We start from the raw sequence: 24431 nt of genomic DNA, 5'->3' as shown, positions 1-24431 counted from the left end.
TGTTGCAGTAAAAATGAAGATAGTTCTAATAATTTATCATATAAGCCTTCTTATTTTAGTTATGCGAAATCAAGGCAGCTTGAGACTGATTCTCAACACCCGACTCTGGGATCAAATGGTTATAAAAAGAGCAAACATCAAAAGCCTGTGCTTCACTGCAACAGACCAAGAGGATCACTCCGTTCAAGTATTTCTAATTCAGGTAAGCAAAAGTTAAAGACCCCACCCAAATCCCCATTTCATCTAAGATGCTGAAGACTTGCTGAGGCTTTGGTTTTAGCACATGGCCTTTTATGCTTTGCCAGGCTATGCTTAGCTTAGCTGTTATGTGGCTTTTATTAGGAAATGAGTTAGAAGTGCTGTCCCTTGGTATTTCAAAAAAAAAGGTGTGAAGATGGGATATGGCCTTACCACAGACATTTCCAGACTGTTTCTCATTCCACTGACAGAATGGATGTCATTCCAGAGTCATATCCAGCAATTACTCTTTCTCACAGAAGAAACACTGTAAGAATTTCTACACAGGTAGTTACATATTCATAAGTTACTTTGGTAAAAAGCATCAGCTTTCTGCCATGGTTCTTGGCACAGTGCTTGCAATAGTCCATCCAGTGTAGGACCTCCGTCTCCTAGTTGAGGAGAACACAGATTTAGCAATGTCACCGTATGTAAGACAATAGTCGTGGGAATCCTGGTTTTCTCTAGCAGAGGCTGATAAGTTGACGATGGAAATGTGGTGGACTTATTTGCAAATAAATAGCACATATGTCCTGGGTTGGGAAGTGAGACCATCCACGTGAGTTTAAGGATGTCTCTGGTCTCCCCCATAGACCTTTCTGGGAAGGGTTCAGCCTCCTGGGCAAGAAAAATGAATCACCACTTCCAGGAAGTGTCATGTCATACCATGCACTGGATATGCAAGCATTGTAAGTCTATCACTTCCAAACAGTGACTGGCTTAACAATGGCTGTGCTGCACAGCTGGTCTGCATGTGAGAATTAGAAATGTCATAGATTTCCAGATGTGCTGCAGTTTTTCTAGCATATATACATGTAAACATTAGATTATCCAAAGAGCTTCACATGAGTGAGGGAGAGGAGTCATATGATGATGACTACAAAGGAGGCAGTCCACAGGGCTCCGTTAGGTTGGTCCTGTAGTACTCACCCAGCTTTGCGCAGAGGGCTGACCCTGCCCCCTCTCCTCATGTTTCTTTCTCCCTCCTCGCTTTTTGGTGGCATTGGAATTAATACAGCTATGAGTGAGGCAGGTCAGAGAACTGATCTGCATAGTTTTGTTTGTTTTTGCTGAGCTAGTTTTTTCACTTGATTTTATTCACCGGTGAACACCCTAATGGTGGTACTGGCACAACCAAGAGGGTAAAATGAGGAGTCAGAGGATGTATGGAGGTGAGTCCACCCCTCTTGGCAGAAGCTGGAGTTCCTATTAGATTAAAATGACAGAGGAACTCCAGCTTTTGAATGAATAAGTAGAAAGCTACAGATAGAAATGATCGGACTGAATAGCTGCCTTTTTCGTATTTATGACCCTACATTTTGTGAAAAGCCATGTTGAGAGCTTGGATTTGTCCACTAAGAATTGCATTTGTAGTTGAGACACCTGAACAACTCTGAATTGCTTTCTTCTTTGCCTGGCTGTAGGGAGAGAATTGTTTGCTGCTGCAAGTCTGGGTAGCACAGGAGGCAACCCTGATCTGCTGCTGATCCCAATTCCCATAGCTTTTCCACCTGTACACAATGAAATGTGACATTCCAATCCAAACAAGACATAGTCCTTCCTGTTGCCAAGTGATACAAATAGAAATTATTCCACATCATGCACAGAAGTAGCGAATTGGGCTACATAAGACCATGAGCATGCAGTTACCCTCTGGTGGACAATTTGCTTCGTAAGAACATAGGAAGTACTCTACTGGCACTTCTGACAGTGCCCAAACGCAGTGATTTTAGGAAGCACAAGCAAGCATGGCCATATTGTACGGTCTGTTCACCTCATTGACCCCCAGTATCCCTAAGTGTTGTATTAGGCATGTGAGGTCATGTACCCCGACTTGTTTCCTTTGCTATCTATTTTATGAAATAATTGTTCCTGAATTTTTCTAATTCTTTTTTTTTAAACTTTTATTACTATATTTTTTGACTTGTTTTTAGGTTATACTGTCTGACCCCCTCTCTCTTGAGGCAGCAAATTCTAGAAGTTCTTACTCACTGTGCAATGAGGCATTTTCTTTTACGCTGATCCTCTACCACTTTCATTAAGTGTACCTTAGTGCATTTATTGTGTACGCTATTCAGTTTATCCACCACTTTTATAATTTTGAAAACCTTAGTTATAGCCCTTTCTCATCCTTCTCTTCAGACTTGAAGAGTCACAGCTCTTCCCAGGGAGCTGCACCACACCCTTGATCATTTTTTCTGCTCTTCTCTTTACCTTCTTTAATTCTGCTATATGCTTGAGATGTGGTGACCAGAACAGAACACAGTAATCGGGACATGGCTGCTTGAAGGTTTTGTGTACTAGCAAAATGCTGCCTTGTCTAGTTCTCAATACCTTTCTTGATGATGCTCATCTTCTGTTCTACAATAGCAGAAGAATTCATGGTATCTTTACATTTTATAATGACATATTATAGAACTCAGAAGAACACTTCAAGAAACTTGACATTATGTGTATTTCTTTAAGTGTGAATCTTCAATGGATTGTTTTGATTAAGAAGGACAACATACAGCTCTTCCATTACTTTTGAAAATCTCTCAGTCAGATTCTCTGTAAAAAATAGATATTTTTTTATGAGTTAGATTGGACTGTATGCATTTTATGTTCTGCAGGCAAGCTCAAAAGACACTGGTTACCTGTATGCAGCAATACATCACCGCCTTGTGGCATTGCGAAGCTTTGCTGAGCAAGAGCCAGATGCTAATCAAGTAGACACAGAGACGGAAATAGCTTTTCAACCATTGAACTGTGATAGCGATGACGAAGATGATGGAGAATTATGTCAAGTGAGCAGCAGTGGGTCTGGTAAGCAGAAGTTTTCCTGCGAATGCTGTAATCCTTTCAGGGTATTTTCTTGTAAGCAATGAATATTGTACTTTTTTTTCTTTTCATGCTGACTGTAACTTCCATCTGTTACAGATACACCTTTTGAGGTAAAAGAGGGTAATTCCTTTTACTATTTTAACTTATTAATGTTAAAATGCAAGGTTTTGCCAGATGAAGCATCTACCTATCTTAATAGCAGTGGAATATTCTTTTGAAAAAAAGGCTAAGGGTTAAGAAATTTTAATATTTTACCTAAATCTTTCTTCGGTATATTTAAGTAGAAATGACTATAGGTATTGAGATATTAGTTGTTACTTGAGTAAGTGAAAGTTGAGACCATTCACATAATAATGTTAAGCATAATGTGTTTCATAGGATATTCATTAGGCAGTGGTTAATTTAAAACACGGGTTATTGATCAGCTGTAACTACCTCACTAGGAAATTTACAGGTCAAGATTTGCACACCAGTTTTGCCAGCTTTCTTCAACATAACAAAAATGTAGGCTCCTCAAAGTGAAGCGTGCAACTAAAACAAGATATAAGGGGCAAGCTGCTGACTTAATCCTACTCAGAAAGCAAGGCAGAAACAGCTGTCAGACTTAAAAGCTCTTCTATCTTAGCAAAAGACAAGTCACATTTTTGGGGCAAATTCACTTGCTTGTGCCAAACTGCTACAGTGGATACAGGAGCTGACCAATTACGTTTGATTTTCTAATAGAACTAGAGCAGACATGTTTGAGTTGCTGATCATAGCATTAGTTTCCCTCATCAACTGAGCAACATACTGTCCTTATATTATAAATTCTTCCTTTTAACAACTATTCAACAAGAATCAAGTCATGTACGAGTAACGGCTCATGTATGAGTGACTGCTTAAGGAAACATGTCTTTTTTCCCCTTTAGGCAAATAGGTTGCAGTTTACAGTGCTTGTTCCTGTTATTAATTGTTGTTTAACTACATTTCAGTAGCATTCAGTGCTCTAAACAAAGCATGATGCTCTTATACAACATTTTCTCACATACACCTTTTTTCTGTTTAGGAAATGGGAAAATTGTTAGCCCTGAGAACTCCCTGGATTGCTCCCAGATAATCAAACATTCCCTCTGTAATTCTAAATAGTCTCTATTGACTTTACAAAGAGTTTCTCGTAACTTGAGAACTCTGGATGGAGTTTGATTCCTTTCCAGAATTATTGCTGATAAGAACTCTTTGTTCTTTGGGGGGGGGGGGGGGCGGCGGGGAGGAAGGAAAGAGGGGAAAGGGAATGCCAAAGTAGTGTAGGAGCACAGATTTACAAATTAAATATTTGATTTGCAGAGACTTCTGATACAGATATTCAGATGGCAGCCAGTAAACAGATTCTGAGATATGGGAGTCAGGTGCTGTTTTTTCTTGACCTTTTGGTGTAAGCATCTGTCTTTCATTTATGTCCAGTTACTAACAGCAGTTCTAACAGTCCCTTTCAAGTGCTTTTCGATGACTTCTGGTATCTCCTCCTTATTTTAATCTCTTCTATTATTCTCAGAGCCATGATGTTTTAATTTTCCTTAGATTTCAGTTACTGGTATCCAAGTCTCACTTTACAAGCAAACATTCACATCTTACACATGCCTGTCCCTGAACTCCCATTTCCAAAACAGGAAGAAAAATATACCTCATGGGTTTTGAACAGGGTGACGTCAGTTTTAAATATCAGCATAGAAATGTCCATCTGGATGCAAGAGATCAGATCCTGCATATTTAAGAGCATTTGTTTAAAGCTTTCGTTTTCATTGAAGGATGTGTGTGAATAAGCCGTCTTATTTTTATTGTTGTAACTCAGTTGTAGTGTTGCAACTCAGTTTCAGAGATTACCCATCCTTACGACTACTGTAAATGTTAAGAGCATTGTTTCTTAATGCTCAGTGACTGTTTCAGTACAAGAAATAGCAAGTATGCCTGCATTTTTTTTATTTTTTTTATTCCATTCTACCTGTTTTGTCTCAAAGAGAACAGTAGTTCTTTCTTTTTTTAATATAGGCAATTTCCTTCTTGTTAAACTGAACTAACACAGTTCCCTAGATTATGCTAGATATTTCATGACACTGTAAAAGACATGAAAAAATATGAGAATTATCTTTAATGCTAGATACTGAAGAAGAAAGCAAATATGATATACCTACTAAGTGAATTCTCATGAACGTTAAAGCGATTCTCTGTTTGCAAAACATTTTTGTAAGAAAGTTTTACACAGAATTCTTCACTGTAACCTCCATGGGACGTTAATGCTGTATAAGGACAGTGTATAAGGTAGTAGGTATATTTCTATCATTTTACAAATTCAGTATAGACATTTATTCTGATATTTTTTAAACTTTTAATTGAATTGCTTTACTTTCAAGTAGAGATATTAATGTCATAAAGTCCATAAAGAATAAGATGCTGTACCTGATATTTTTACCAGACCATATTTCACCAGTTATAGCTTGGATATTTTTACCAACAAATTGCTCTGTAAATCTAAGTGGAGAGAAACAGAACAATTCATGTTTAAACAGATTTTGAGAGTGGATGGGATCAATAAATCTCTGGGAAGTATTGACCTTTTCCCACTGACTACAGAGTGATCTGAGGAGATTAGTTTAGAATAGAGAGCAAACTTCTAGGCTGACCAAAGTCAAGCAAGTATCTTCTTCCATTTCTTTCATTGCTAATTAATGTCTCTGCTAAGCGTTGTAACTATGTTTGCCTCCAGTTGTCTTTGTAATATCCAGTGGGGGAAAGATCAGCAGAATTCTTTATTATGCATATGAAAAATCTTCTTACTAAATAATTTAACAAAACAATTAAAAATGCTGAAAAGGCAATGTGTGAATGAGCAGACCAAGAGTGCTCCCTCTGAAGGAAATGCCACTGGCCTCAGACAGTTGCATGACTCTCCCCTTTTCATTTTCTTCTCTTTGGACTTGTAAACCTTAGATTCTTTGCTGTGTGGTAGATCTGCTTCAACAAATAGAAAAGAGAATTCCCCTTAGCCAGGCACATATCATACCCTAGTAAGGGAGCATGGCCTCCTGGTAGGCAACAAGTTGTACCTGAGCCATGTAGGTAAAGAGGACCTAGCACCCTGTAGGTCTGTATCACGGGCATGTTCTGCAATGAGTAACATAATGTCAAACTGTTGCCACTACCACTTCCTGCTTTGCTAGTGGATCTCAACCATCAATTTGCGGCTTTCCTGTATGTTGGCACACCTGCATCAGGTATCTGTGCAGACAAAGTCTTCTGACTCCTGTTTTTTAACCACCTTGACTACAGGCAGTTACAAATTCCACACGTGGGAGTACTGAGTTGCACTGCTAATATGCATAAATTCCATATGTAGTTATTGGGCAGACAGTTCTCTAACGTAGACACTATGCAGCTCTTGCAGGGTGCCCGCCTCTTTCCACCGGTGGCACAAACAAACACGGTACCTATTTCAGGCTCAAAAAGTCACCCTGACAGAACATGGATCTGTTGGAGCCCCAACACCTAAGCTTGCCATTGCTAGCAGGTGATCTGAAGTCACTACTTAGATATCTCTGAAACTATTATTCCTTGCTTCTGATGATTCAAGAGATTTTTCCATGTTTTCTTCATAGCCATAAGGAAATTCTGTCCTTGCTCCAAAAGAATGCATTTTGTTTACATTTAGAAGCAGGTGCTGTTTCCATCATGGTCATCAGAAATAGCACAAGGTCCTTTAAGTGTTGTAACCCTGTCAGTATTTAGAAAGAGCTGTTCTTCGTAGAGGCAAAAGGCATTTCTTTCACAAGGGAGTATGAAATGTCAAGTCATAGTAGTAGAGTAGCACAGCGCTATAGGTAGGATGGTTCCTATGATTTCCATCCTTTTCCCTTTTCTGACTTTGCAGGAATTATTTTATTTTTATCCTTGAGGGGGAAGAGAGAAGATGGAAAAGCACATGTGAGGGACAAGGATGACAGTATCACTAGGCAAGAAATGTTTTATGCATTATTTCTTATACTGCACCTCACCAATAACTCTCTTAAATCTTCTCCTAATTTCCTCCTGATTGAGGGATCTTCTCTTTTAATTGAGATGTCCTCTCTTTCCTGGCATACAATTTTCTTTTAGAAGCTATTAGGGTGAACTCAAAGATGCCAGGGTCTAGGACTAGGTAAGTCCCAAGACGTCTCTCTATACGTAGCCACAGGCCTTAAGATGAAGTCACAGTGTGTGAAGCCATGGTGTGTCCCATATCAGTCCACCAAGAATTGCATGGGTTTCGGAGACTACTGGTGTTGAGAGCGGGACAGTAGCATATCACAGAAGTGCAACCTTTGTTTTATTTTAGAGATGCTTTCTATCCCACTGTACACATACCTCCAATATTGGCCTTGTTAGGACTCTTGTCATCTGCTGGTGTTTGTCAACATTTAAAATGTTACAAAAGCTTTTTTTATTTTTAAGATCTTAAAGGAACTACTGTTCAGCAACAGCATAGGAGCTCCTGAAAACCTGCTATCTTTGTTTGATGTTTCTTGTCAATTTAATTTGAATTCTTGCCAGTTGTTAAGGATTCCAAATCATATATACAACACACACATACATACTACCTAATAGTGATTAAAACTGAGGAAAAGTTAATTCTTAACTTCTTTGTTGGAGTCCAATTTTCTGTATTCTTTTCAGCAGATATCAGTAACGTCTAAAGCAGAGAAAAAAAGACAACTCTCTGATTGGCTTTAAATGCTGACATATCAGGAAGGAGAGGGGAAGAAATTAGATCTAATATTCTTACAAACTCAAGGCCTTTCATTTCACTTATAAGAGGTTTAGAACTTTTAGTAAGTATTTAGTGGTGGACAAATGGTAGCAGCAATTTTAAAGCAGATACTGCAATAGTGATATTACGTGTCTGGCATTAGTCAGCTTTATCTACTTTTTCCAGATTAGTCACAGTTGTAGGGATTGCACAGCAAAAACAGCCCTGGGTACTTTATCACGACCAATGACTTATTTGAAGATATGTTGGATTTCTCACAGTTTACTGAGCATCTGTTACGAAGCGTTAAAACAGTGTTCCCCTGACAGAGCAATTTGCATCCCAGACACATTGTCGTATCAAGACACCTGAATCCTTAGTGTTATGTGCTTGTCTTTATTGACATGGGGGGTCACAGGCTTCATTCACTACTCACATGCTCAAATATTTGCGAATAATCCTGTGTTATCTAGTTAGATATTTACCTAAACCAGGAACTGATCATATCCAGACTTTAACCCACTGCTTTGGTATTATGAAATGCCAGATTGTTTCAAAACATGAATATGCTCAAATAAGTAAGATTTGTTAAAATTCTTTTTCAGATCATTCTAGATGGAACCGCAGGCAGTCTGTAGTCTGCTCATGACACCTACCAGAAGTTAAAACAGCGCAGCTGGGAACTCATCTTCCCAAAATGTCTAAGCTGACTCATCAGTCCCTGGAGGGAGGAAATCAGATGCATTTTGCTTTATGACTTTTAATCAAACATTAATTTTAGGGACAACTTAAGTTTAATACACTGAGAAATAACTTGAGATGCAGTTTGGAGGATTCCAGTCGGCCTGCTTTGCACTGAGATAGGAATGCAACAATGGCTTCCAATATTCAAGGACTGTTACAAAAGCTTTGGATTTTACAATTAAATATATTTAGATACATAATTAAAGTAAGGAGTAAAGTAAGGGAATAAATGTTTATTCATCATATTGATGGATAAAACCACATAACCATGAACTAATAATATACATGAAGAAATATTTGTTACTTTTCATCTGTTATTTAAAAGATACATTTGGAAAGCTTTAAATTGGGCTTCACTGAAAACATTTTTTTAAAATTGTGTGGTAACATTCAGCAATATATTTGTAAGTACATACAAGCAGAATTGTGACTGGCAGTTTAGCATGACCAAGGCCTATGGAAACCAACCTTCATAACAAGTTTTTTTCCCTGTTTGTTTTGAAAATATCTCAAGTTTTATACTGGTTGTAGAATTTTGTTACAGGGCAAAGAACCACAATCAGCCTTTATAGCCATAAGCACCAGAATTCACCACGAAGCCAATCTAGCTGATCTACAAGCCAATTCTAGGGACGTATGAGCTTTAAGATCTAAACGTGTATCTGCTTGCACTCATTAATACCTTTTCACAAAACAAGCACTTGCACTGTTAATTCTCTATTTGATATACACAAATAAATGCATGCACAGTATAACTGGATATCTGCATAAAAAATTCTCTTAATTGTGTGAGATTATCTGAGATTATTTCTGCTTTAGCTGTAGCTATCCCTAAACAGCATCAGTCCTTGAAACAGATGAATATGTTACGCATCCTAATGTGCAAAAATCTCAACACTGCCAAAGACTCAGTCACTCTGGAAAAATCATTTCCACAAACTTCTGCTTTCTAGCTAACCATTCTCATAAGGGGTTAGAAAAATCAATTGTAATGCCACCTGGGAATACCTGCTGCTTTGTATATTGTTGATTACCAAATACTATTTCTTTGTCGTGTTCAGAGCTGAAACTATGTTCTGAAATATCCAAAGTCCTTTTAATTAATTAATCGTACAATTAAGGTAATTGTACGATTTCTTCAGGTGTATCACACCTGAAGAGTCAAATCACAATTTAGTTTTCCTGTCTGAACATATTTATGAAGTTGGAAGAATACCATCTTCTTCCTGAATTCTGAGTGCCCTGTCAAGATTAGCATCCAGGTCAAACTGAACTAGCATCTGGATTGCGATGGATCCTAAATTGCTGCCAAAAGTAGCACTTATCTGACATTGATTTAGCATCTGGATGACAGTAAGCTTAACTGGGACTGGATTTTTGCCTTCAGGAAAAGGGACTGCTTCACCACAGAGCACCTGTGTCAAATAGTGAAACACTGGGATTCTCTTTGACTCTTCAGCTTACCAATAACAAAAATGTTCTTTCCATAACTAGCTGTACATTGTGTCCTTTTCTGTCAGCCTCACTCCTGACTACAACAATATTTGCATCACTGGCCTTCATATTTCATTGCTGCAACTCACACTCAGGAACAAAGCTCTATGTTATAAAAACTTCAGCAGTTGTAAAACACCACAGCCCTATGTATTTAGCAACAGGTCATGGTGATAACTTTGCCCTGGAGTTCAGCTGACTGTGCACTGAATGCAGAGTTTGATTTCAAAGTCTGCCCTGATAATCACAGTCTTCCGTGAAATAGGATGTAAGCACCTGGGTGTCATGATATCCCTCTAAATTCTACCTGAGCAGTAAAATCCTTGGCAAATGAAGGAGTGTTCCAGAGCAGGCAAAACAGAACTTCTGCAGACACAGGACTTAATTTGTCATTTGCTCCCACAGCTTGAGGAACAAGGCTTATGATCTTTCACAAATAAACAAACTCTTTTGATCTTCCTCTTCCCAAGATTGTTACATACATACATAAGTATACACACAAACACACACGCTCATGTGCACACACACACTCTTAAACATGAAGCTACGTCTCCTAAAAGATGAAGAGGAAAAGAGTTGTTTAACTATTTTGAAGAGTTTGGATACTGTGGTAATCGAGGACATATAAATACATGTATGTGCAGATGTATTTAAGGTATGAAGTTTTACTCTTGAGATCCTAATTATTTATTCTATTTAGTTTCATTGCACTAAAAATTATTGTTTCTCAAGACTGAAGGTATGCTAATATGTAATATATTAACTTGGTTTTAAAAATGTAAAGTTTGTCATTTTATGACAGTTGGAACAACAATTTCTATGTCTGAACAATAAACAATTTTCTTACTGCTTCAATTTCCGTCTAACTAGTTGCCTTATATTGTGTCACAGTTAGAGCTTCCTGCAGACTGTTCCTTCCATGCCGCAGAACTTCAAGTCTGTTTTCCTAAGGAAGCAAGATTTAAACTGTTGTGGGTCTGACATCTATCTGTCAGACCCACTTCGAGCCCAACGGTTCAGTTTAAGATAAATTGGATGCAAGGTAGACAGTTCAAAGACAGCTTAAGTTCTTTGTGAAAATTGGCAGTTGTTGAGTGACAGAACTCAGAGGAAGGTATTCTTTGAGGAAAAAGTTTCATGGTAAACTTGGTATTTTCTGTGAGGCTTGTGGGGCTGAGCAGCACATCCCTGCTTCTGAACACACTGTAGCATTTATGAGGGAGGAGAAAGGAAAACCGTAGAAGGATGGATATCTGACACTATTATGGCCTGAATAAGGGTGTAGGGACGTGACCCAAATCCTTATGCAACTAGACATCACTAATTTTGCTGTTTGTGGAGCAACCTGTTCTGTGTTTATTTTCTTTTTCAGATTAATTGAATGATACTTATTTATTTCTAACAAATCCCAGTGATTAATTTATATACATAAGGGATGCAGAGCTAGAAGCTCTTATGTATTAGAGCAGTAGTAATTTTCAAAAGTAGGGAAAACTAACAATTCCTAATAGAAAGATAAATATGCAGACACCTGCCACTAAGATTATGAGTTTCTGGCAAAATCTTCTTGGATAGGATAGCCTAAGTGGCTTATTTTATGTTCTGGAGATGTTTGTATCTCTTCCTGAATCTTCACTCAGGTTTTTATGTCACGATGGTTAGTGACTGCTGAATTAATTCTGGCAAACTGTAAGAAGTTTAACATTTGGTCATTTCTCTAAATGTATGAATACAGGAAAAACCTTTAGCAGATTTGATACTGCTTTCAGTGCTGACAGCCTGTACAACACGGGCAGTGAGGGAAAGAGCATCCTCTTTTCCTTAGCTGGGTTTTAGAGGACTTACCACTGGGGCATACTGTCAGGATAATCTAGAAGCAGTTTACATTGCGTGTCCTGCGACACTTGTCTGTCTAAAAAGTGGACTTCAGATTCCTGAGTTGTCTTTACAAACACTAAAAGTTATTCTTATAAAACAACGTGTCTGCAGCTGTTTGAGCACATTCAAATTTCATCTGAAATGTTGAAGTCAGTTGTGTTAGTCTACTTCAGGGACGGTGTAGTTTGGTTTGCATAAACAAAGACTGGAAAGAAAGGCAGAAAAGTAAATTTCTGTTAATTAAAACATGTTCAAATGAAAGTGTGGACAAGAAAGCTTGCCACTTCTCATTTTTTTTGTGTGAAAAATGTTCAATAATTTGCATTCAGAAGAATAACTGCATTTATTTTGCTTTTTCTGAAGCATCCTCCTCTATTTTGGAAGTTATGAAGCAAATTATATTACTCAACTATGCAATCACAGAATGGCAGGGGTCGGAATGGACCTTCGGAGATTATCTGGTCCAACTCCCCTGCCAAAGCAAGGTTACCTAGAGCAGGCTGGACAGGAATGTGTCCAGGCGGGTTTTGAGTATCTCCAGGGAAGGACACTCCACAACCTCTCTGGGCAGCCTGTTCCAGTGCCCTGGCACCCTCAAAGTAAACCAGTTTTTCCTCATGTTCAGGCAGAATTTCCTGATGGGGGTACGTATGTTGCAAGCAAAATGCAAGCACGCATGGGCAGAATCTGGGATCAGAAATTCAATCAGACTACACCTGCTAATGTGTTCATCTACCTGCTTTGTAAGGCTCTGACATGTCGCACAAGTGAGGTGTTCTTTAAGCATTAGTCTGGAGTTTTCCTCTGATTAATCAGAATTAACAGCTGTGGTCAGCTGGACTCAGAATGTAAGCACTCGGGTTTTGTGAAACGTTACCATGATGGCCTGTTTACCTCTTCTCTGAATGCAACTAACACTGATAGCATTATCATTTTCAACACAAAGATAGCACTATCTTTTTCAGGGACCAGTAGTACTTAGGGGCATATAAAGAAAGTCTAGAGAATGTAAATGATTGGATTAGTTAATTATATAACTAATTATTAATTAGATGATCACAGACCTCAATAAGGAATAGAAATGAACAGTTGTCCTAGATTGTAACTGTACTAGCAGCAATATGTACATTCTTTTGGCTGAAAAAAGGCTACATTTGGAGACCTTCTTATGTAAAACTGATGGTAAAGTCGTGCATTGCCAGCTTTGCAGCTACTGTAACCACTTAGGGATAAATTAGTGTTTACATAGAAACTTTTCCAGTTACATTGTTTTGTAACACAGAATAGATTAAAAAACCCTTATGTAATAAAATTAAAATAAAGTCCACTATATAACTTGAAGAATATAGAGCTAAGGACGCCTGGTTTGCTATGGATTTGTGTCTTGAAATTTACCTCATGTATAATTCCTTGTTGTCTAAAATGGAAATTACTCTGAAGCATTTTCCTTACTGCAAGCAGTACTGAGGTGTCCATTTCCATGAGGAATTAAGTACTCTGTGCCCAAAACAAAGTTGGTTGTGGTTATCCAAGTGTTTAAAAAGTTATTACAGTGGGAATTCACCCCTGCTCCATACTCGTATACTCTGAGAATAACAGGCTGAAATGCCTGTTCTTATTAATACTGTATGAACAAACCAGTCCCTTAGTGCACTGGGTATATTGCCCTGAAGTCACTGAAGATGGGGCATGAAGACATCATTTATCACAAACTGTGAATGTATGCCAAAATAAGTGTCATTTGACAGATACTTGTGTCTTGTTCTGCGTAGCAGGTGTATGTTCAAATCAAAAGGTGAAGTAAGGGAGAGGTTAAGTAGTGTCTATTGAACGTTTTGTAAGTAATGCATCTCACAAAGTAACATGCAAACTGTAAGTAAAATTCCACGAACTCTATTTTATGTGTTATAAAAAGTTTAAACCTTTTTCCACAAAGACAATGGGGCATGAGACAATCTGCGTACCCTTCTGCTCCGTTTCCAGAACATTAAGATATCATCTGTTTTGAATTTACATTTTAAAATAAGTATTTCATATTTTACTCTTATAATGCTTGCCATGGCCCTGAATTCAAAAGATCATAACATGCTAATTCCATGGCCTCAGAGTAAAATACTGTTCCATATTTAAGCTTGCCTTAGTGGTTGAAGCCAGTTTGTTTTTCACAGATCAAACCAGTTCAGTATAAATAGGTAATACATGAAGCACAGAATCCTAGAGAAGCAGCCCAATGTTCAAATAAGTTATAAAATAGATACCATTCAGAACAGAGCTGTAAATTTTCAAAACCTCTTATATCCTTTTGGTCTCCAGGATCTTGTGTTACCTGCTGCTTTGTACAATCCAAAAGTTAATAGTTATACAGAATGAGGCATTTTCTGGTTAGCAAGGGAATTAGTTATATTTAATTACTCTCTTGGTAACGTGGCTTGTAGTATTTTCCTTCAAGGCTGAGCTAATCAGTACATAGAAAATCCTCCTAGCCGTCAGTAAAGACTGGGTGGAGCTTTTCTATTGCTACACAAGAGCAGGGAGGGCTGAATGGCTTTAGCTGCTCTCATTTCCTAAGGCTGCTTTAGCAAAGCACTGTAGAAGGGTGCTGCACTGACAAGCAAAAGGTGCTGCCTTCCATCCCTCCCCACAGTGAGAAGCTGTGACTTCCCCCAGGGAAAGAACAGGTACGAGGTGAGTAATGAGAAAAACGTGCGTAAACGAGGCTTTCGCTGCAGAAGTACTGTCTGTGAAAGTCAATGCCTGAGAAGGCAGTTACCAATAATGATGTAAAAACCCCACAGGATTTCTAGATAGCTTGCTCACAATATTAAAATGTAACTCAGGATCGATTTTTTTTTTTTTTTTACCTGGACTTGCAATATGCACACTCACACGCACTCACACCGCTGCTGCACAGGTCTTTTCCCAAGCCTGCTGGTTGCGCCATGTTGCCTTTTTCTGCGTTTCCTCAGATACTGTGATAAACGTAACAAAGATCAGAATAGGCATGAATAAGAGATTGACTTCTCAAAACTACACGCTTCTCACCAGATCCTCACAAGATGCAGTATTTAGTCCTTTTAAAACACAGACCCTATTGTGTTTTTCTACCTTCCAAAGTCCTTTCCCTCAGACAAGTTTAACAAGGACGCAAAGCCAGCTTCCCAGCCAGGCACCGCATCGAGGTCCACCTCGGGAGTTCCACACAGCCCGCTCAGTACCGGCTCCTGCCTCCACCAGCCAACACCGGGGACGCCGCTTGCTTTATTTTACGAACAGCCAGGGTGGAAGGCAGCTGAGCGGGAGGCAGCCTGGGCCAGGAGGTCTCCCGTTGGGGTCCCTCTGGGCCGAGGGGACCCGGCCCCTCACGGCGGCGGGCGACGCCCTGGCCGCGCGCGCCGGCCTACGTGCTTCCAGCCCCGTCCCGCCCGGCGGGGGCCGCGAGGAGGCGCGAGGGGCGTGGGGCCGGGGGTAGGGCGGCAGAGGAACCTCGCGCCCGGCGCATGCGCAGTTGGCGCCCCCAGGGCGCGGGAGGCCCACGCGCCGTCCCCGCCTTCCCGTCCTCGGCGCCGTTCGTACCGCAGGGCGCATGCGCGCGCGGCGCCGGGCCGCCGCCGGGGCGTGACCCCCCTCCTCCGCCGCTCCTTGCCCCGCCCCCCGCCAAGGGTGGGTGTCTCGCGGCACCCTTCCCCATTGGTGGAGGCGGCGCCTGCGCGCGCGGGGCGGGGCGGGGCGCGGCGGCGCGGCCGTGCCATGTGTGCCGAGCGCTGCCCGCGCGCGGAGGCCGCCTCAGAGCGGGGGCAGCCGCTGCCGGGCAGCGCCGCGCCCTCCCCGCCGCCTGCCGACCCCGCGGGGTCAGCGACCCAGCCCGGGACATGTCCTCCGCCCCGGGCTTCCTCTACGGCTACTTCTGCCTCGCCGGCCGGGCGGCCGCCCGCCGTTCGCTGCTGCTCTGCCAGCGGGCGGAGGCGGCGTCCTCCGCCCTGCTGGGGCTGCCGCTGCTCGGCGATGCCCGCCGCGCCCTCCGCGGGCCGAGCCCCGCAGCGGAGCGAGAGGCGGCGGCGGCGACGAGGGCCGGGCCGTGCGGGCCGCGGCGGCGGGGCTACGGCGGGATGGGGGCGGTGGGCGGCGGGTTCCGGCCGTCGCGGGTGGCGGTGGTGGTGAAGACGACGCGGTACGAGTTCGAGCAGCAGCGGTACCGCTACGCCGGGCTCTCCGAGGAGGACCTCAAGCAGCTGGTGAGCAGAGGGACGCGGCGATCCCGGCCTTCCCCGGGCTGTGGGGCCGGGGCCGGGCGCGGGAGGTTTGAGGAGTTACCAAGGCGGTGGCTGGGCTCCGGGAGGACCCCGCCGGGCCGGCGTTTCCGGAGTGGGCCGAGGGCTTCCCCTCGCCCCGGTGCCGACGGCTGAGGGGGTGCCCGTCCCGTCGCCTCCCCGGTGGTGCCCGTTCCGTCCTGTAGCCTGGGAGAGAGGTTATGGGCAGCGCCGCTGAACCGCCCTTCATTCATCTTCTGCAAATTAGCGAGGGATTTGTGTAGTAAGCGTGTTTGGGTTTTATCCTCGGAGTGATTTGCAGGCTTCAGCAGGCTGCAGGTTTTCTCCTGCAGTGTGTAATACATAGACTGTATTTAGGGAAGTGCGTGCAGAGGAAGGCACTGTGTTGTGAAAATCCCACCTGGGACCTAGAGAGGACTCGTTCTTTTTTCCTCCTACTCCTTTGCTCCGTATCCTTGCCTGGCTTCCTGACTTCAGCCTTCAGGATTTTTTCTAGCAACTCCTCTGGCTAAACAGCCAAATCTCTTTCACATCCATCTGTCTTGCTGTGATTTTTAGAAAAGTCTTTTTCTTTTGTCTTTAAGAACCATTCAGTACAAAAACAGGTGGCTGTTCCATTAATGAAGGTATACTAAGGAAAGCAGGTATCTCTGAGTTGATACATGCACCCAGTGTCCAGTGTCTTCATCTCCACCATGCTCAGTGACCCTATCCTGTCCTCCATGTAGCCTGTGACTGTTTCTTTCCAGTGCTCATCTGCCACCCTGGGCGAGAGGATGGTGGTACCTGCTGGAGTTAATTTGGTTGTCAGCAGTCTGTGCAGTCCAGGTCATGAGCTCGTATTATTGTCTTTATTGTCAAGAGGATCACGTCTAGTCTTTGGTCTCTTATAACCGGAAATATTTTGGCTTTCGATTCGTTTGCAACTTTTGGATTACGCTTGCAAATGTGCATAACTTATGTAGCAGTGACAAATGCTGTGGTTGCATAGCCTTGCTTTGTAAAGCACTAGGATAAAAAGTACATTATCTAAAGCAAGATGGTTCTTACATTTTTCTGTGTACTTTGGTTGGTCATCCACATCCTGTGTAATTCCTGTCCAAACATTTTTCCATATTGTTGTAAAGCTCTCTCGTCAAATTTCACATGGCACCAAGTTTAGTGTGGAAACATCAGTCTGTGTTCCTATTCTCAGCCCCACCCCCCCGTGTGGGTTCCTGTTGCTGAGTTGTTCCTGTACTTTCACGTGGTGGCTGCGGAAAAGCAATGTCTCTCTCAGCTCATCTGTAAGACTGGCTGTCTGTCTTTGTTTAGGATTCTCTTTAGGAAGCATTTCTTGCTGTTAAGGGTAGAAAATCAGGTGTCTTCAGTGTGCAGCTAAAACCAAGAAAAACAAAACGGTGTGTTTGGCCACCTTTCCCTAACTGCTTGTGTTCAGGCAGGACTGAGACAGGGAATCAGCTAGTGAGCTGTGTCTTTAGTGTTGCACATACCTAAAGGTGCTCTTGATTGAATGTAGTGATAGCTGCACTTTTTGTTCTCATAAGAATGCATATTTTGCATGACGGGTAACCTGTATCAGTCTGAAGAAGCATTTTAAAAAATATAACTGTGAATTCATAGTTTCTGATCGTAGTCCTTGTAGAAACACCTTAGAGTTTGTCCTTTTGGAGAAACTTAGAGATATAAGGTAATTCTCCATATCTGGGAGAATTCTGGAATTTTTATTCTAGGACTGGTGCTTTTTTTAATCTAGCTTTCCCCTGAAAATACCTCCGCGTGAGGAATCGCAGCAAAAAACCTCACGGTGTTACAAAGTTAGACAAAGCCTAACTTGCCTGACTATGTGCCTAGCAATATTAAGTTAGGCTCTTGCTGTGTGGGTGGGAATACAAAGATTTTTATAAGAACACAATGGAAAGCTCTTCCAGAGTTACATTTTTGAAATAGGAAATTAGAGACTGAAGGAGTTCTCCTTACTGCCTGTTTCTCAAGTTTTTTAGTAAAAAATACTGTATTTCCATTCTGCTGTGACTCTGGTCTCAGATTTTTTTTCGTCTAACTTTCTGAGCGAATGGCAGCTTCAGTAACTGTGTTAGGGTAACGTTCGGGAGACTCTTCCCCTCTGTTGTGGACAGAGATCACTTCTTAGCAGAGTGATTGCTGCAAAATGTCCTTCTCCCTCTGTGCCCTGTCCTTTCTGGGCAGCTTTGGAGCATGATGTGTTTTGCTTGCTGAGGTTAGCTGCACTCTGTGCTCCCTGTGTTCCCCCCTTCTTCTGGGGAGATTTCAGAAGCTGGTCTCTGAGAAATGAGACCAGATGCTACTCTTGAACGTGCAACGAGTCCCTCCTGCTGCTAACCAAGGGTGATGCTCAGTTTATTCTGAAGGTTGTGCTTTGAAGTGGTCTTGAATGTGGTGTGGGTGCTCAGTCATCCGAGCAGGCGCCCAGAGGTCAGGCCGGAGTCGAGGATCACATGAAAGCCTGGTGGGGTAGTGTCAAAGAGTGAAAGCAAAAGCAAGTAGGAAAGGTTTGGCTCACCGGATGCTGTAAGGTGTTAGCTAACCCGGATAGGGGGATAGTGGTGGTGGGAACTGTGTTACGTTTCAGGGACTCAAGCTCAGGTGACCCCAGAGCTGGCTTGTGGTGTGTCAGCATTCCTACAGAGGAGCACAGTGCTGCTGTCGTCTGTCATGGATCTTCGGATGTCCAGGCACCGGCTGTCTGAAATACCAAAATTCAATGTCAAGGCAATATTGGAGGCAATAATAATGAAGCAAAGGTCACTCAGCAGACACAATGGCCTTAAGAACTGAGAACTGGCCAGCTCACCACACTTTCAGGGCCAGAAGTGTTAGCCTTATCAGTTCTTTGAAGGCCAGGCCTGCATTATTTATTTCCTTGTGTTTGAGGCATTCCATTGAAAGCTTGGATGGCCTTCTGCCCCTTATCAAGGAATTTACGGTCTGTCTCTTACACCACCCCGTGACTCAAACAGTCCAAGATTTTCTTCGACTGCTGTGATCTGAATGTAGTGTGTAGAGATGACAGAAAGAGAGATCATACGTATAACTGCTGTAAGGCCTAGCATGGAATCCCACAATATCGTAAGGGCGATATTTACAAGGCATTTTCCTCACCCCATCACTCCTAAGGATTCCAAGATGGAACATGACCATAGTAGGAGTAAAGAGAACAAACAGGTAGTCATACCTCATATCATAGCAATCCCTACCATTAAGAATATAAATCCACTTAACAAAGCTATTCCAATTTGTGCTAGCCACTTTTCCCACCCCATGAGTCCCCAAGTTTGCAGAAGAGAAGTGATCCATGATACAGATCTCAGTCCATCAAACCAGTCCTTCAGTTAGAGTGATTGGAACAATTCTCTGGTCTTATCCATAACTTCCATCATCCTTGCATGGGCTTCTTCTGTGAGGTACTGGCGTTGTGAATGGTAATACAGCATTCTTCTTCAGTCAAATTTAGCATGCCATGCAATCCTTGTCCTTTAAGCAACAGCATGTTCAACGCTAATTGGTTTTGGAGCGTCATCTTGGAGACTTGTTGGACCTGTGTGTTTAATTCTCCAAAAGCATATCTAAGACATATTTAACTGGGAACACAGTTTACTAGAACTATGGGTTAAGGACTGATAACAAATTTTGTTCCATAAATACTCTCAAATAGAGTTGCTCGGAAGTTGATACAAAGCCCTCGAGTGTCAAAATCCACACCCTATTACTTTTCCATGGTCGGCCCTCTTTCTGGTCAAGAAAAAGGGGACTTAACTTATTTTCAATATTTTTGTAAGATTTAGACTAACCATTGTAAATTTGGACTTTTCTGGTGCAGAACCAGGGAGGGTGATGCACATCCCCTAGTCTGTATGGTTCCAAATATGCATAAACCTTTGTATCGACTCCCATGCCAAACTGGGATTCAAATTTACAATTGACTGAGACAAGACTGTACATACACTAAGTAAGAATACAATTTCTCCCACACCATCTTTCCCTAGTAAAGTACAAGCAAGGAATAATGCACTTAACAATCAAAAATATAAGTCCCACGGTGGTTGTTTATAACCTGTAAAACATATATAGAGCAGAAAATAATTAAAAAGGTGGTGTGATCCACCTAGTGTGGATCTGATGGTCCTTCCTGTGAGCATCAGTGACTACCCATGCATATATGTTGACGGGAGTCTTCAGGGTTTATATCCTTTTAAAAATAAAGAACAATCATAATAACAGTGATGAAAGGGTTAAGAAGGCAAGAGTTAAGTCATTCTGTGGAGTGTCTCTAAGAGGTCCACAAAAAAGGAGCAAAGGGATTCATACAATAGGAGGCAGCAGGAGACACAGTTGTGGGGTTTTGGTTTGTTTTTTTTTTTTTCTGATTCCCCACACACACTTTTTTTTTTTTCCTGGACTGCTGTTAGATTACTGCCATCTTGCTATATTTCCTGAGGGGTAATGTGTTTTGTTTTTTCCATGCTCAAATAAGCTTCTCAATTCATTCAGCCAACAACAGATTCCTAAACCATACATTGTTCAGGTGGGGTTCAAATGGAGGAGCAAGTTTTATGAGCACTTTGAGGGTTCCCTCCTCTATCTGCTGTGTGTGGCAATAGCGACCCATTTGTGTATATCATCACTTCCTCACTGTTTCTTGCTGTGCCGCCCTCATAGGGGAGGGGCTCCAGTCAGCACAGGTTTCAAGACCTTAAAGGGTAGTTGTAGAATGATCGGTTCTTGTTGCTGTATGATTCTTTCAGCTATGTTAGGCACTGTAGCTGTCAAGAGGCCTGCGATGGCATTCAGATGCTGGTAATCAATTGTGAATTGCCACTTCCTATTGGGCATATGGACTGGCCATACCAGGGAATTATGGGGTGAGTGTGTGGGGATAATTACCCCTTGCTGTCGTAGTTCAGCTATCACTGGAGTAATCCCTTCCCTTGCTCCCAGGGGCAGGGCGTAGGGTTTTACGTTAACAGTTTTGGAGAGGGAAAATGCAGGTGCTTGCTGTAAAAGTCACAGAGACAGTAGGGAGCCCAAACTTCCATTCCTTTCTTCTTGAATCCACCCAGATCGAGTCCCAAGATATTTGTGGGGAAAGTTCCCAAAATCATGAGTGCCTGTATTGCAGTTTCATTTCCAGGTAACCAGCACTTAACCTGAGCTGTTGGCTGTGGCTTAGAGTTTCCAAAAACATCTGTAACCCGAATCTGTTTTTTATCAACAACTATGCCATTGCGCTCAGCAACATCCGCTCGGAGTGCTGAGACCTGAGCACCGGTGTCCACTAAAAATGTAACTGGAGTTTTAAAAGGGCCAAGGGGAAAGGTAATTAAGAAGTCTCCCTTACTATTATCCATGAGCCTTCTTACGTGAATGCACTGGCCGTCCCCTGGCTGACTTAATGGGAACAGCGCATCCAGTTTCCTGACTAGAGATCAATCAAGTCCTCCTCAGGGGCAGTTGGTGTCTGACCGACAGTTAGCACCATCTCGCCATATTTCATTTCTGCCTCGCATTTTCCCTGGGAGGGTCCATCTGTCCTGGAAGATAATTTCCTTTGATCTTTCCAGGCTTCAACGAGCTTCTCTAGAGCTGCAGTGGGTAGGCCATCCATTACATCCCGGGGAATTCCCTCTTTAACTCCTTCAGTCCACAATTGATTTCTCTTTGCCCCCAGATTTTGTGGGGGGTGTGCAGTCCTCCTGTTGTTCTACTCTATGCACAGTGGGTTTAGATTTACCCGATTCCCCTATAAGGCCCATCCTTCAACCATATCTAATCAGTTCTTATGCGACCTCCACCCGGGTCATAGCTCTCCCTTGCTGATTCTTTCTCCCACCCCCTCGGGGCTAATGCGTCCTGCAAACGGTCCTGGAGTTGGACCGCATATTTAGAGTCTGGCAAGCCTTGGATCAGGGGAGTCATTCTATCAGGGTTTGCGTTTAGTAACATTGGAAACGGTTGTTGGGGAACTAAATGTCTGTCATGCCTTAACTGGAGACAGGCAATCTTTTTCAGACTTTTGTTTAAGTGGTTTATAGTCGGGGTCTCAGTACACCCAGGGTCACCTTGTTCCATGGGATCTAACCCCCCTGCCCAATATGCAACAAGTTGGGTTAAGGACCACGGTTCTCTTCGGTGGTCAAAAATACACCGGGCCCATAATACCCCGATGCCTCGTCTTGTGACAATAAAATTCGGTCTCCGCCAGTCAGTGATACCCTCCATACATATTCAGTCTCTTGAGCTAGTCTAGTATATTTTTCCTGGATTTTTGATAGTTTGGTTGCCGAATATGGTGTCGTTCGGGTGGTAACTTGTGGGCCCCCCCCCCCGCCCCTGCCTGACCGTTATCAGTAGTCTCAGTCTTAGTGTTGCCTTGTCATTTTGGGGGTAAAAAATTTTCCAGCCCATCTCTAACTCCTTCATCAGATACAAAGGTCTATCGGCCAATTTTGCTGGACTTGCGAATCCTGGTTCATTATCCAGGAAGGGGTTAAGACCCATCTAGTCATGGGTTTCTCATTTACTCTCCCTTAGTTTGGACCATAAGGTTTTTTTCTTGGTCCAGGGCATCCGACAGAGCTGTGTGGAGTCGCTGAGTGGTGTTACGCTCAGTGGCTAATTGGCTTTGCAAAATTTCAATTTGCTCGTGCAAGGATTTTATTTTCTCTCCTTCTGTTTTCCTGGTCAAGTATCTGTTTTATTGGGCTGCAGTCAGTGCTGCCGCTAATACCGCACACACTATAGCTTCTCCTTTACCTAACCTAACTTTAGGTACTGGAAGGCTGCTATAAGGTCTCCCAGGAGCCTTCTGTTCTCCAGGATGAACAGCCCCAGCTCTCTCAGCATGTCCTCATAGCAGAGATGTTCCAGCACCCCAATCATCTTTGTGGCTCTTCTCTGGACCTGCTCCAACAGGTCTGTGTCCCCCTTGTGCTGAGGACTCCAGAGCTGGACGCAGTACTCCAGGTGGGGTCTCACCAGAGCAGAGTAGAGGGGCAGAATCACCTCCCTTGACCTGCTGGCCATGCTGCTTTTGATGCAGCCCAGTGTGCGGTTGGCTTTCTGAGCTGCAGGCATGCGTTGCTGGCTCATGTGAAGCTTCTCATCCACCAGCACCCCCAAGTCCTTCTTCTCAGGGCTGCTCTCAATCCCTTCGTCCCCCAGCCTGTATTGATCCCAGGGATTGCCTCAACCCAGGTGCAGAACTTTGCATTTGGCCTTGTTCTATCTCATTAGGTTTGCATGGGCCCACCTCTCAAGCCTGTCTGGGTTCCTCTGAATGGCATCCCTTCTCTCTAGAGTATCAGCCACACTGCTCAGCTTGGTGTCATCCACAAACTTGCTGTTATTAGTATAAGTACAGCAATCAAAGCTCATAAGTGATGCTTGTCTTGATAACTCTCTAGTTAGAAGCAGGTGAGGATGGGCATGCTGACGTATACTTACTGTGAAAGTTGGTGTCATATCTAAACCTGTCCATCAGTTGTATACAACCACCAAATTCAACTCCCCCATCAGTTCCAGCTGTTGCTGGAAAACTCGTTGAAGGTTCAGGGTGGTTGCTCAAGGTTGCTGTGGGTGTCCTTCTAGCAGACCCTTTTCTGTGGAACATTTGAAAAGTGTCTCCAAGGTGCAGATTTCTACTGGGCCAGTTCTGCCATGACTAACTGCTCAGTTTATTTTTCTCTTTTGTGTTGTGCACTTTATTATCTAAGATTCAGAAGCTCAGTCGTGCTTTAATCCCACTTATTTGTATGTGGATTAATTATACATTGTGAAATAGGAAAGCTTAGTATATAATTGAGCTCTTAAGAAATCAGAAATCAGTGTCTGCCTGACCTGTGAGGAAAACTGGATTTGTTTTTAGCATGACGGATGAAGATTTAACATAACTAGTAGTTAACGCCAGAGCATACGAGAGTCACCTGCATGCAACTATAGATGGCCAGTCTTTGGTACTTAAGCAAATTTTGACTCAGTGTTCCTTATTTGCTATGGAAGCTAAGAGGAAGCTATTTGAAGCACATGCTACATTCAAAGCTGTTTCTAGTTCAAAACTTAACACTTATGGAAAAATTTTTTTTTCTATATTCCTGTCAAAATAAATGCTTGTTTCTTTTAAAACTGAGAGCAAATCCGAGAGCACTAACTTTGTCTAGTTGGAAGATGTGGTTAATCTAGAGAGGCAATTTCTG

The 24431-nt window shown here is 42.5% G+C and overlaps 2 protein-coding genes across 6 annotated transcripts in view; both read left to right on the top strand.

The window, feature by feature from the left end:
* RANBP3L (RAN binding protein 3 like) overlaps nucleotides 1–10909 on the top strand; it is a 43444-nt gene extending 32535 nt beyond the window's left edge. For all 5 annotated transcript variants that reach the window (XM_074569688.1, XM_074569691.1, XM_074569690.1 and 2 more), the window contains 3 exons: nucleotides 60–202; nucleotides 2850–3042; nucleotides 8422–10909. In XM_074569688.1, coding sequence (XP_074425789.1) covers nucleotides 60–202; nucleotides 2850–3042; nucleotides 8422–8465 — 380 coding nt within the window. In that variant the 3' untranslated portion in view covers nucleotides 8466–10909. The remainder of the gene's footprint in view (nucleotides 1–59; nucleotides 203–2849; nucleotides 3043–8421) is intronic.
* Nucleotides 10910–15679: 4770 nt separating this feature from the next.
* NADK2 (NAD kinase 2, mitochondrial) overlaps nucleotides 15680–24431 on the top strand; it is a 31108-nt gene continuing 22356 nt past the window's right edge. Inside the window, 2 exon segments of the mRNA XM_074569686.1 lie at nucleotides 15680–15781; nucleotides 15784–16164. Of these exon segments, the coding sequence (XP_074425787.1) occupies nucleotides 15680–15781; nucleotides 15784–16164 (483 nt within the window).

This window comes from Larus michahellis, chromosome Z, assembly GCF_964199755.1.
Source record: "Larus michahellis chromosome Z, bLarMic1.1, whole genome shotgun sequence".
Classification (NCBI taxonomy): domain Eukaryota; kingdom Metazoa; phylum Chordata; class Aves; order Charadriiformes; family Laridae; genus Larus; species Larus michahellis.
This window is presented reverse-complemented; position numbering and strand designations above follow the sequence as displayed.